At 37.2% G+C, this 12,710-nt stretch overlaps 1 protein-coding gene across 1 annotated transcript in view; it reads right to left on the bottom strand.

Moving 5' to 3' along the window:
* Positions 1–279: 279 nt before the first annotated feature.
* Positions 280–12,710, bottom strand: part of LOC108720044 (unconventional myosin-X) — a 137,125-nt gene continuing 124,694 nt past the window's right edge. The window contains exons 32-41 of the mRNA XM_018269415.2: positions 12,111–12,305; positions 10,930–11,087; positions 10,554–10,677; positions 9,135–9,432; positions 8,494–8,701; positions 6,952–7,088; positions 6,231–6,351; positions 3,518–3,973; positions 2,286–2,477; positions 280–1,270 (exon numbers count right to left, since the gene is read on the bottom strand). Coding sequence (XP_018124904.1) covers positions 1,169–1,270; positions 2,286–2,477; positions 3,518–3,973; positions 6,231–6,351; positions 6,952–7,088; positions 8,494–8,701; positions 9,135–9,432; positions 10,554–10,677; positions 10,930–11,087; positions 12,111–12,305 — 1,991 coding nt within the window. The 3' untranslated portion in view covers positions 280–1,168. The remainder of the gene's footprint in view (positions 1,271–2,285; positions 2,478–3,517; positions 3,974–6,230; positions 6,352–6,951; positions 7,089–8,493; positions 8,702–9,134; positions 9,433–10,553; positions 10,678–10,929; positions 11,088–12,110; positions 12,306–12,710) is intronic.

Consider the following 12,710-nt stretch of genomic DNA (forward strand, 5'->3'; position numbering starts at 1 on the left):
ATTTTTTTGTAATAATTATTTTTAAAGGCAAATTGTGCTCTGGCAATTTTTCTATTTATCTTTGTGTACAAATATTGGCTTTTTATCATTTATACTGTAGCAACTGGACAACTCCAGATTGTGGGTTAGACCAAGCTCTGGCATAATATTCTGTCAAACTACTTTGTTTGTTACTGGTTGTTCTTTTATGTCCCCTTTTGTCAATAAAATAAAAAACTGTAAAAAATACATGCAGGCCCTTGTTCCTGCAGAGAACCCGCTTTCATTAAACACAAGATCTTGGTTTTGGGACAAACGTTTATTTATCATTGAACACAGGTAACATTTTCATATAACATGAAGCCAAGTTTTCACCTTATAATAACTAAAAGTTGTGTGTGATGTTTTCTTCATATTAAAAATTTCCATATAAAAATAGAGCACTCAAAATGAATATCTATTTACAAGCACTTTCACGGCGTTCCAGTGCCAAATGGCTGAAGAAACATTTCTAAGGCAAGTGCTTACCATAATATTAATGTATTTATATAATAAGGTTGTTTATAAATACTGTATATTGTTCTAAAGCGATGCAATCACTTAATTTAGAATCTAGTAGGTAGAAAATGCAGACTGGCAACAGGAAATACAAAGTCGAATGGGATGTGTAACATTTTAACTGCTGAGAGACAGTTCAAAGCACGGCTCTGGACAGACATCATTGCACGCTATGATTCCCTTTCCACTGATTTGTGTAAATATTGTAATACAATTAGAATTTACAAAGGCCAAATAGTCACACAAGCTAAAATAAACATTAATGTGCTGCCCAATGAGCACGCCATTAGTTTCACAAGAAGACTGCCTGCAGCATTCCAGGAATACAACTGCTGTTTAATAATGAACAAAATCCAACTGGCAGATTTTGAGGCCTGCTCAAGTCTGAAGGCACTTTAACACTGCAGGATAGGCAGTGAGTTAGAGTCTAAGGCATCAGTCAATATCAAGTAATGGTGATGCTTTGGAAATCTTGCTGGCAGATTTTAGGCTCTGGATCTTCCAGCATAAGACACTCAACCATCTGGCTTAAGTTCCAACTATTTGCTGAAGATCCCTTGATGTCTATTTACTCTAGCACCAATTATCCATATGCTTCAGGCTTCCGATATATGATCAGCAGGCAAAGCTTTCACCTGGAGCTGCCCTGACTGCTTTCAGAGCGACTGGTGCTGAACCGTTTCTTCACAATCATGCTGATGTAGGCCTTCATTAGCTTGGCTATCTCAACCACCTTATTGGGATAGAGAAGCAAAGAGAGATGTACATAAATATATGTGTCACCATGCAGAATGTGATCAACATTTCACGGGGGAAGATGATATACATCAATCAAGTGAGAGAAGATGTCACCAGTATTTCATTTCCCTTAAAAATACCATTGTTGAAAAGCTACTTAATTTATTGAAATGACACAGAAACGTCCTTCTGCCTTCGATGTTTTATAAATATGCCCCTTGAGTTGTATTAAACCTGGTCTTTGTGAGGTCCGTGTCCTGGTCTTTATTGAACAAGTGGCTCTGTAATATACTGTGCTTATATGTGTTGTTTTTCCTTTGGTTTTGAACCTTTGTACGTTTAGTAAAACGCAGAGACACAGGTTATCAAAATATATATTTTTATATAAATTAGGACACATGAATTATTGATTGCACCTAGATCACTAGTGATAAGGTTGCCTTTATGATAATCACATATTTCATATCTAATATACTAGTATCACTTTAAGTAAGATCTTTCCTTTCAGCAGAAGCTACATTATGACATGAGCTTTGGAAAGCACCATCCACGTTTATCTCTAATTTAGTAAATATCACTGTTTAATTAAGCCTTTTGCTCAGGGGTACACTCCTACACGGGACTAGGTGAATGGTCAATCCATACCTGATGTAATGGAAGCTAAAATACTTTCTTCTAATTGGTTAGAATGTGAAACCACCCTAATCCACCTTAAAGTATAATCACTAACTAATTCTATAAGTTGTTGGTCCATAAATAAAGGATCTGTTCATGTATATGGTAGAACAGAACAAAGAGATACTCTGGTGCCTAGATCTGTTTTCTTGCATGCAATACTCTTGCAGCTGACATCCCCTTTGTACTTGAAGGCTTGACCTTAACACTAGATCTATGTATGACCAATAATACAGGAGTACATGAAATTTCTCTCAACAATACATGCCCACTGTGAAGTCTTTTTAAAACTCAACTACTGTACATATTCTTAAATGACATGAGACAATACTTACCGCACTTGTTTCAAACAGCAGTTCACGCTCATCTACAATTATCTTGTAGGTATTGGCATATGGTGCACCAAAAGACAAAATATGTTCATAGTGAAACACTTCCAGGGGTCTTCCTTCCCCTCTTTTGTAAACGGAAACAGCTTCAACACAGACACCTAACCACAGTTCCTGTGGAAATCCGCCTTCTTTACACTAGACCAACACAAGAGAAAACTATAACATGTCTGTAATGTCTTATGCACATTTGTTTTTAAACAAAACTTTATTTAGGTATAGTATATGGACATTGTAACGTATAAGTTATCACATAAGGGTCTGGGAGTTACTATTGTTGTAGTACATGTGGCCATTTATATTCCACAGTAAATCTACACAATCTGTATGTTTGTTCATCTGCACTTTAACGCTATAATTATGTTGGAACTAACTTGCTTAATAAAAAAAAAAACTTTATAAACCCATCACAAAAGTGTTCATTGCTTCCATTTAGTTTTACTGACTCTACATGGGGGGGGGGCAGGGAATCTTATAACAATACCTATTTGACCATTACTGGGACGTTCCAGGGCTGGTGCCTTGATGCTTAACCATCTAGATTGTGAATATCTAACCATGGGGACCATTTTTTTTAAATTATGCAGGGCAACCTATCTTTATGTAGAGGCGTTTGTACATGAGCACCGATTGGTTAATCTGGTTTCCCAAAATTGTATAGTTGGGGCAATTTGTGCCTTCCATTTCATGGTAATAGATTTACGAGCATAAGCAAACAAAATAGAGATGAGTGCTCTTTCAGTGCTCTTTCAGCTGTCGTTGGGGCCAGATCAGTAACTTGTTTCAATACCATCCCCAGGGGATTGACAGTAATTGGAGTATCCATCATGTCAGAAGTATATTGTGCTATTGCCCTCCAAAACCTTTGTATCCTGGCACATGGCCAAACCATATGAATGAAATTAGCAGGTGTTTGATGGCACCAGGGGCACTCATTTGCATAGGTTGGGGACATTTTGGCTAGTGCAGTGGGAGTGAGCTTTGCTTTGTGGAGAAATGTATATTGTACCAATCTATCTCTATGCTATGCAACAGCTGAAGGGCAGAAGGAAGTCAATACCTTATTTTAAGACATACATTGTATTCAAGAAGATGTTGGAGCTTCCTATTAAAATGCATTAATGTCAACATTCTTAAAAAATATTGCCTTAGAAATTGGGCTAGCATTTTTTCCTTACCTCTACATCAAAGAGGGTTGATCCATAACCAGGCCACTCCTTTATCAGAGACATGTATTTGGTCATACACTGGTCATTATTCATGCCTTGAAACCTTTTCCATTTGTCAATAATATTGGTTCTAGTTGAAAGCACCTCCTCTTTCACCCACATTTCCTGCATCTGCTCCTCTTCCAGTTGTTTCTGTTTGCTAACAGATCCACTTCTGAAGCTCCTTCTTAAAGTTCCATCCAAGAAGCTAGATCTCTTCCTTTCACATCTTTCTGATGTAGAGGACACCTTGGTGGACTGAGTAATTCGGGCCTTTAGTTTTTGCAAGGGGTAGAATTCCTCCATCTCTGGCACATTGGTATGTAGACTATAATCTCCTTGCGTGTACTGCAATCTCAAAGCAGCTAGGCTTTGCAGTGTTTCCTCAGGTGCAGGATAGTGGCCTTGGATAACAGCTTCATGAGCCTAATGGAAAGAGTGATAACTTCAGTAAGTTGCAGCTTTACAAGTAAAGACTATGATCACATTGACTTCTAAGGCCTTCATGCCCCTTGGTATACTGTATTTCAGTTGGCTGAACTTTGATGGGTATAAAATGAGTTCAGCAGTTATTAACATATGGTGAAGTGATGATACCTTACAAAGGTAAACGGGGTCCAGGTGCCTAAGCTTCAGACCTTCAGCATATACCTCTTGAAATTAACAGGTTTAACACTGAACTGGAACCACCAAAAAAGAGACACAATAATGTGGAATGTAAAAAAAGTCACTCCACAAACATTTAATACAAACAGAAGCCTTTTTTTTTGCATTTAAGCATTTAATGCTTACAGGACACATAATCAAAGGCTGTCAGTGACCTATTTGCAATTATATACATAAGTAAGGCATTTACATTTTATTTCCTTCAGTCTTGGAATTACACAATCATTCCCATGTGCAGTGCCCTACACAACTATAGAGCATAAGGAAGAAAAGAGAAATGTGAAGAGGGCAGTAAGATTGCTGAATGGAAAATGAAAGTAATTGACTGCCCCACCTCTATGCCTCAGGCAGACAATGATTGATTGACAGCTCAGATATTTAAACACCTTTATAACAGGTGTGGGTGTTTTAAAGGAACAGGTGTGGATGTTTTAAAGGAACAGTTCAGTGTGAAAACAAAAACTGGGTAAATAGATAAATAATAAAAAATGTTTCTGATATAGTTAGTTAGCCACAAATGTAATGTATAAAGGCTGGAGTGACTGGGTGTCTAACATAATAGCCTGAACACTACTTCTTGCTTTTCAGCTCTATAACTCTGTTAGTCAGTGACTTGAAGGGGAGCCACATGGTACATATCTGTTCAGTGAGTTTCCAATTGATCCTCAGCATTCAGCTCAGATTCAAAAGCAACAGATATGACCCATGTGCCCCCCCCATCAAGTCTCTGATTAGTTACTGCCTGGTAACCAGTCAGTGTAAACCAAGAGAGCTGAAAAGCAGGAAGTAGTGTTCAGGCTATTATGTTAGACACCCAGTTACTCCAGCCTTTATACATTACATTTATGCCTAACTATATAAGAAACATTTTTTATTTTGCACAGTCTATCTATTTACCCAGTATACAAGCAAAATGTAATTGGGAATTAATAGGTACCAATGGCTGCCACCTTTGTGTTTTGTAGGCCTTCTGCAGTCAAGCAAAAACATTTGTGTGCATGAGGTCTAAGTGAGAATGCAAATCATGGATCCAAATACAAACTAAATTTAGCAAACATATAAACATTTTAAGAATACAAATTCAACTAACACTGTGTGTTGAGAAGTATAATGTGCTCCCTATATTTAGGCTAATTTTTCTTTCTTCTTTTTTTTTACCACATGACAGTCACAGAGAATGAGGTCACATAAAGGCACACTGCGTCATGGCTGTGTAACATATGTTACACAGTTTTATTTCTTCTCAACCACTGGGACAGCTGGATCACATATGCCATGGACAAGAAAGTCAGACTGCTAGATGGTGTCATATTATTTTGAATTTCCATGTGAATGTCAGAAGAATGCCACAGTTAGGGGCACATTTACTGAGGGTTGAAGTGAATTTTCAAATTTAAAAACTTCAAATTTCGAACTAATTTTTGGGTACTTCGACCATCGAATAGGCCTAAATTCGACTTCGATTCGAAGTAAAAAAAGGTTTGACTTCGAAAATCGAAGTACTATCTCTTTAAAAAAGTTCGACTTCGCCACCTTAAACCTGCCGAATTGCTATGTTAGCCTATGGGGACCTCCTAGAACCTATAGCCAACATTTGGCTATGTTTTTAAAAGTCGAAGTAAAATTGTTCGATCGATCGATTAAATCGTTCGATTCAAAGGATTTCATTGTACGATCGAACGATTTTACTTCGACCGAATATGGCCAAATTCGATAAAAAAATCCTTCGACTTCGAATATCGAAGTAATGACATTCGATGGTCAAGTTTTTTACACTTCGAAATTCGACCCTTGATAAATCTGCCCCTTAGTGTTCCAGTGGTGAATCCGACCATGTCAGGTCACATTCTCAGAAGTCACATAAGAGCTGTGCACTTTTTTCCTTATTACTCTCCAGGCAATCTGGCCAAAATCTGTATTGTGCCTAAAGCCTTAGTTTTAGGAAGCAGGAAACTGGGTCATTTTAGTTACATTTTAGCTGTAACAGAGGAAGAATTGTTCTGGATTTGTGTCTCACCTGCTCAAACATAAATACATATTCCACGCTGTCCTTTGGAACATGTTCTGTGTCTAGGAAGCAGTAAAGCTTAAAGTAAAATTTCCAGGGCTTATCTCCTGCTTCTGAACTCACAGCCAGTCTGCAGAGAATAAAAAAACACACTTATTATTTTATCTAAACCAGTTGTCATCAGTAATTGCACATATGCTATAAAGGAAACCAAGTAAGAATAGCAAATCTACATGCAAATTGGTAAAATGCAAATACCTATCAAAACAGACCAGTTCAATCGGCAAAGTGTAAATAATTTAAAGCTAAGGGGCACACTATACTTTATGAAGTTATTTTTAATCATATAATTTATATCTAAATTTCAATCCATAACTTATAATTGAAGCTTAATTTTCCTGGAAATACCATTGCAAAGGCTTCAAAGAATAATGACATCAGTCTTCAACAACACATTGTAGCAGAATGCCTTCACAGACAGCATGACCCGAAGAAGTCCGATAGAAGAACACAGATAAAGGAGACCTAGCGGCTGTTGTTACAGACAGTTTGGCAACTGCCTGGGCAAGTTATAATTGGCTGGAGGTACCAGTGGACTGTTTTTAATTATTTAAAATATTTTACTTAGGGAAACCACCTGGCCATTTAGCTTGACGTCAATGTTACTAATGAAGAAAAACCCAAACACTACATCACAGTAAAAAAACAAAAACAAATGAATGTTGCTTACTTTTCGAATTTAGCTAAAACATCAGCTACAACAGTTCTGCTTTCAATGGCTTTATCATCGATCCCATTGTATTCAAACAGTGCAAACATGTTTCTGCTGTCCTCCATAGCCAGACCCCTAATTAGCTTTTCAACAACCTAGAATGACATGTAAATTGTTTTAAAAAATTCACAGGAAGAAATAAGAAATATTTTCACATGTGTCTTTCCCCAATATGTCTATATCTAGTATATTAACTCACTGCAATCTTGTTGATATCTATATAGTGCACATAACAATTATCATAATAAAAGGGGCTAAAATGAAGCCTAACAATGTGTGCTATGATACATGAGACATTATGACTGCGACTGTACTCTCAGGGGGGTAACACCATGGTAATGAAAACACCCTTCGGCCCATGGCAGACCCGAATATTTGTCAACCACGGTATATTTGTGCTACTGTGTGAAACAAATCTCCTAGAAGTAACTTCCCTTGTCTAACATTTGGATTGCCACATACAGTATAAGGCACAATGAAAACAGGCATTTTCTGATGATTAAGCAGGATTGCCTTGAGTAATGTGTTCCTTGGTTTATGTGTGAGCACAATGAATCAAAGCCAGGGGCGGTACTTAGTACTTAAATTAGCGGTACAGGTATAGGATCCCTTATCCGGAAACCCGATATCCAGAAAGCTCCGAATTACAGAATTACAGTCTCACATAGACTCCATTTTATCCAAATAATCCAAATTTTTACAGTAGCTTGTACTTGATCCCAACTAAGATATAATTAATGCTTTTTGGAAGCAAAACCAGCCTATTGGGTTTATTTAATGTTTAAATGAATTTCTAATAGACATAAGGCAAGCAGACCCAAATTACAGAAAGATCCGTTATCTGGAAAACCTCAGGTCCCGAGCATTCTGGATAACAGGTCCCATACCTGTAATTCTATTTAGGATTATCCAATGGCAAATACTACTATAAAACTATATTTTTATGAAAATATTTTATTTAGATAAAGCGGTGCATACTGTATGAGCTGTTTGATGTGATATTTTTTTTTTACAGAGACCTGCAATGTTCAGGGTGTTTTAAAAGTTGTGGTTCTCCATTGCAGCCAAATTGCTCTGTATATCATAGCCACAAAGACTGGGGTGTGTAGCCCCTGTATAGAAGCATATGGTTCTCCCACTTTGGGTGACAGATTGTTGAAAAAGGTCCTCCATAACCTGATGAGAGTAGGGGGTATTACACTGATTTTTAAATATAAACATTTATGAAATTCTATTCCCATCTGTTTATATGTACTTCGGAAATGTAAGCATTTTCTGTAAATGGTTACGATATGGAAAGGACATTCGTACCTAATCTACAAAACGTTAGCTTGGCTGTTATTGATCTCAATGAACATGTATTTTGTACTGAAGACACTTTCCATTTAAAAGACCAACTGAAATAAAAGGAAAGACAGCACACAGAAAAACAAGGCCAAAAGCAGATATTAGTTCTGGTGATCTGTAATACGTGCTTTATTATGAACCTTCTAGGCTCACCTCTCCTGCTGTGGTGTGTGAGTTGATAGCGATCTTGCACGCTCCCCCTCCATGGCAGTACACAGTGGTTGTAATTTCTTGGCGGATAATTAAAGCTTCTATTTCAGCTCTAGATGGAACAAACTCCCGGCATTTGGATTTCTTTAGAGATTCATAAATAAACACTGCATATTTTTCCATTTCTGAGCCTTGATATTGTTCTCGTGTTCTATAGGAAGGAAGTTAAAAAAAAGACTGAACCTCCATTCAACCAAAGGTGAGGCCACATTTGTTGCCGGATGATAAAGCAAGTACTGTATATCACAAGGTGTGTGGACACCTTACGTGATGGGACTTGGGAAGTTGTCAAAATTTCACCCTAAAGTCCTATATGGTAGGATATTTTCAACTCTGCTGTTTGGTAGCTGAAACTATAGTGGCAAACATGAAAAACAACCTACTCACTGAAAAGAAAACTCTACTCATATTGTAGATCAAAATTGGCTGCACGGTAGGGTTCAAAGGACCATTTAAATTAGGTTCCTGCTTAACCCACATAGATTTATGGACAAGTAGCCAAAGGACCAATACCCTTCTCACGGGAAATTATTTAACACTCCAGACAAACTCCAGACAACGACATAAAGCTATTGAATTCCTACCTCTTAAGGTGAAATTTTAGATACTTTACAATCCTTCGGCTTGGTGGGAAGGTGCAGCTCAAACAGGTAAGTATTTGCCAATGATACAGATTCCCTGTGCTCCCTGAATTAGGCACTGTATTTGTTTGCTTGATGAGTTGGCAGTAGAGTTCATCTCTCAGAGGTCGCAAATCATGGCCTGTTTGAAGGATTCCCTGAATTATTGGGACGGGATCGGAGAGAGATTCAAGTTGCTGCAGGGAATTAAAAATCTTGATGGCTTCATCTTGGAGAGTTGTATAGCCTTTGTCTTTCAGCACTAGATAGAACAAATATTTAACGTAAATTAAGTAAAAATACATTATAATAGTTTTTTTTATATATTTTATCCATTAAAAATGTTGTAGTTTATGTAAAGTAAATGCTGCTGCCCTGCTGGGTTGCTGGGTAAATTTTAACAGTGTTCCTATCATGCTGTGTCTGGTGCAGAGTGTGGCAGTGCCCCACATGCAAATGCTGACTAAATGATTTTCCACCCATATCCTCTGGCACTTGTGCCTGGGTTCATTCATGAAATATGCTATCTTAAACTTACTCTTAAAAAGTCTTCATGGTTGACTAGTAGTCAGACTGCATTAATTGAAGCTCATCTATTAACTAATCATTCACCAGTGTTTATATTTTAGAGGTATTCTATTGAGCTAATCACCTATAGAAACCAATCAGCAGATGGCATTTGATAGTCACATGTTTAAAAACATGATAGTAAGGTGTTGTACCGTGTTAGCCAGTGAAAACTGCAGAAATGTGAGGTTAGGTAATACCTTTTATGTTACGTTATAACATCTTTAAGCTTGAAGAAGACGTAATACTATCATCTTGAAAGCTTACATTTTTTACTTACTCGATTAGGCAATAAAAGGTATCACCTAACCTCACATTTCTGCAATGTTTAAAAACAAACAACTTAACGTTTCTATGGGTTACTGCAACCTTGGCAAACTCCGTGCATTTTATTACATATGGGGACATATATATATACACATAAGCCAATAAAAGATGTAGACGTTCTTCCTCCAAGTAGCTTACTTGCCCGTGTATGGGGCACATCAATGTGCCTACCCAACCGATATCTGCCACAAAGTGTCCAGGGACTTGCTACATAAGCAGATATGGCAAAACAAATTTGATTCCTTTACAGATGTAACTTCTTTTTCTGCAAATATTTTGATGATTGCGCTTATCAGTTTCGATTTTAAACAATAGCCCAGCTAATACTAAGCATGTGGAGTGTTATCCAGTTAAGAAAGAGGGGTTTGCTAATGCAGACAACTTATATATGGAGCACTACATAGATAATGGATAGAGGATTCTTCTAAAAGTACTAGAGGATTTTGAAGCCAAATTCTTTTCAGGCTTCTTTATGTAAGGTGCACTTACGGTTGAGGTTAATGTCTCCATAGGGTAGTGGCAGTAAGGGTGAATGCAAGGGATGATGAGTATAACGCAAAATTGGATTTCTCTTGTAAATCTGTTCCACCACTTCACTGTTTAAGCAGTTTTCCTATAAAAGACACCAACAGCCAATATGAAACCATTAAACAAATAAACAATAGGTCAAGAGGTAGAGTGCCCCAAAAACTACTTCTGGGGTTCAGAATTCAAATGCTTGGGCAATATGTATTTCCCTTTACAGCTGTGTTGCCCAAACACAAATATATTCAAAGGGAAGTCACGTTGCAACACAGAATATGTACCCCCATCCATATATGGGGCAAATGCCTTCCTCCAGAAACATACAAAATTTGTGATATACCTTGATATCATGAATCAGTTGTTGTGTTGGTGTGTCTATTGGGGCCTTTGTATCGATTACGTTCTGAATGGCACTAGACCATCTCGTAGCTTCATTGAGCAGTTTGGTGTATAAGCGGTAGCAATGCTTGCGTCCATATACTGTCACATTCCAGTACCCTAAAAAGAATTTTAGGATTAATCAGAAGCACTGCTGCACCAATAACAAACCCTAAATTCACTAGAAGCAAATGATTTTAGAAATTATTATGTTGCTGCATTATTGGATACTGTCCTGTTTGTAGAAAGAAAGATAGTGTATACAAATGGTCTTGTCTATATAAACAGAAGCTGTTTCAGGGTCAATAAAAAAAAAAATAATAATATATATATATATATATATATATATATATATATATATATATATATATATATATATATATATATATATATATATATATATATATATATATATATATATATATATATATATATATGAATCTTAAATCTCTGTTAACTACCGTCACATGTTTTTTGCCACATATACTGTACATCTTATTTTTTTGAAAAGTTCCAATGTACTGTACTTAGAGAAAGTATGTGTAAGTGTGAAAGGATAAATGTATTTAGAAATTTCCCACAATGATTCTTTACATTCAGTTAATGAAAAATGTTGTCGAACGTAGCCTACATAGTTACATTTTTGTTAGTTCTACTTTAGAGATATTTTATCTGACATTTTAAAATAGAGGGCTTATATATTTTATTTAATAAATCTACTGAAACAGTACTTATAACTTTTCTTTCATGCACATGTGCCAATAGGCAATGAAGGGGGCAGGCACCGGACCCAGGGCTGGATTTACATAGTGGGCAGCCCTAGGCCCACTGTCGTTTGTCGCCCCCGTCCCCTCCATTTTATGTGTTCAAATTTTCATCATCAGGAACGGAGCAATGGGGATGGGCACACAGGAAATTTATATCTCCTTTGTATCCCCAGTGTATCTGAACCAATGTGGGTGTGGCTGGGCATCATGCCGCCCCCTAAAATCCTGACGCCTTAGGCCCAGGTCTTGGTGGCCTCTCCACAAATCCAGGCCTGACTGGACCTAAGCATGGCCCTGGCGGTGCGATTTGGAATCTCCTGAGCTGTGTCAGTAAGTTGAGATATTATAAAAATTATGTAATTGCCACAGGCTTTACCTGTCTCCTTAAAGATCTTCTCTTCGGGTTGCACTACAGAGCAGAGGCTGTTAAGCACCACAGTGCCCAATTTCATTGCACTTTTCTCAGAGCTCTTATAATAATCAAGAGAGTTGTGAGTGAGGACAAACCAACGTTTCTTCAGCTTCAGAGAGGACATCTTGGGACTGTTTTTCACTTCCTTGTGTAACCAACCTTTAAAATGCCAAAGGAAATTGTGATTATATCTAATATCAAATTACGAATTCCACTAGAGAAGTGCAGTTATGGATACATACTTTTAATCAAAACAATTTATTAGCTGTTACTTATGAAAATTAAAAAAAGAAAATAAAACCGCTACTCATGACTAAATATAGTTTTATATTTAGTACTTATTGAGCTGCAAACATGCGTGCCCATAAGGCTCTGTGGCGTGGCTTGTTGGACAACAGAGTGAGGCAACCGTATTTTTGAAAAGTACATTTTACTATAAATTATTTTTGAACCAAAACAATGCCCCTGTTTTTCCTTGGTCAACCCGTATAGCTACACCAGCATTAACTCCAGCTATTGTTCAACTAAAGCAAGGGAATAGCAAATCCAACCCATATAGAGGTA

The sequence above is a fragment of the Xenopus laevis genome, chromosome 6S, assembly GCF_017654675.1.
Source record: "Xenopus laevis strain J_2021 chromosome 6S, Xenopus_laevis_v10.1, whole genome shotgun sequence".
NCBI classification, from domain to species: domain Eukaryota; kingdom Metazoa; phylum Chordata; class Amphibia; order Anura; family Pipidae; genus Xenopus; species Xenopus laevis.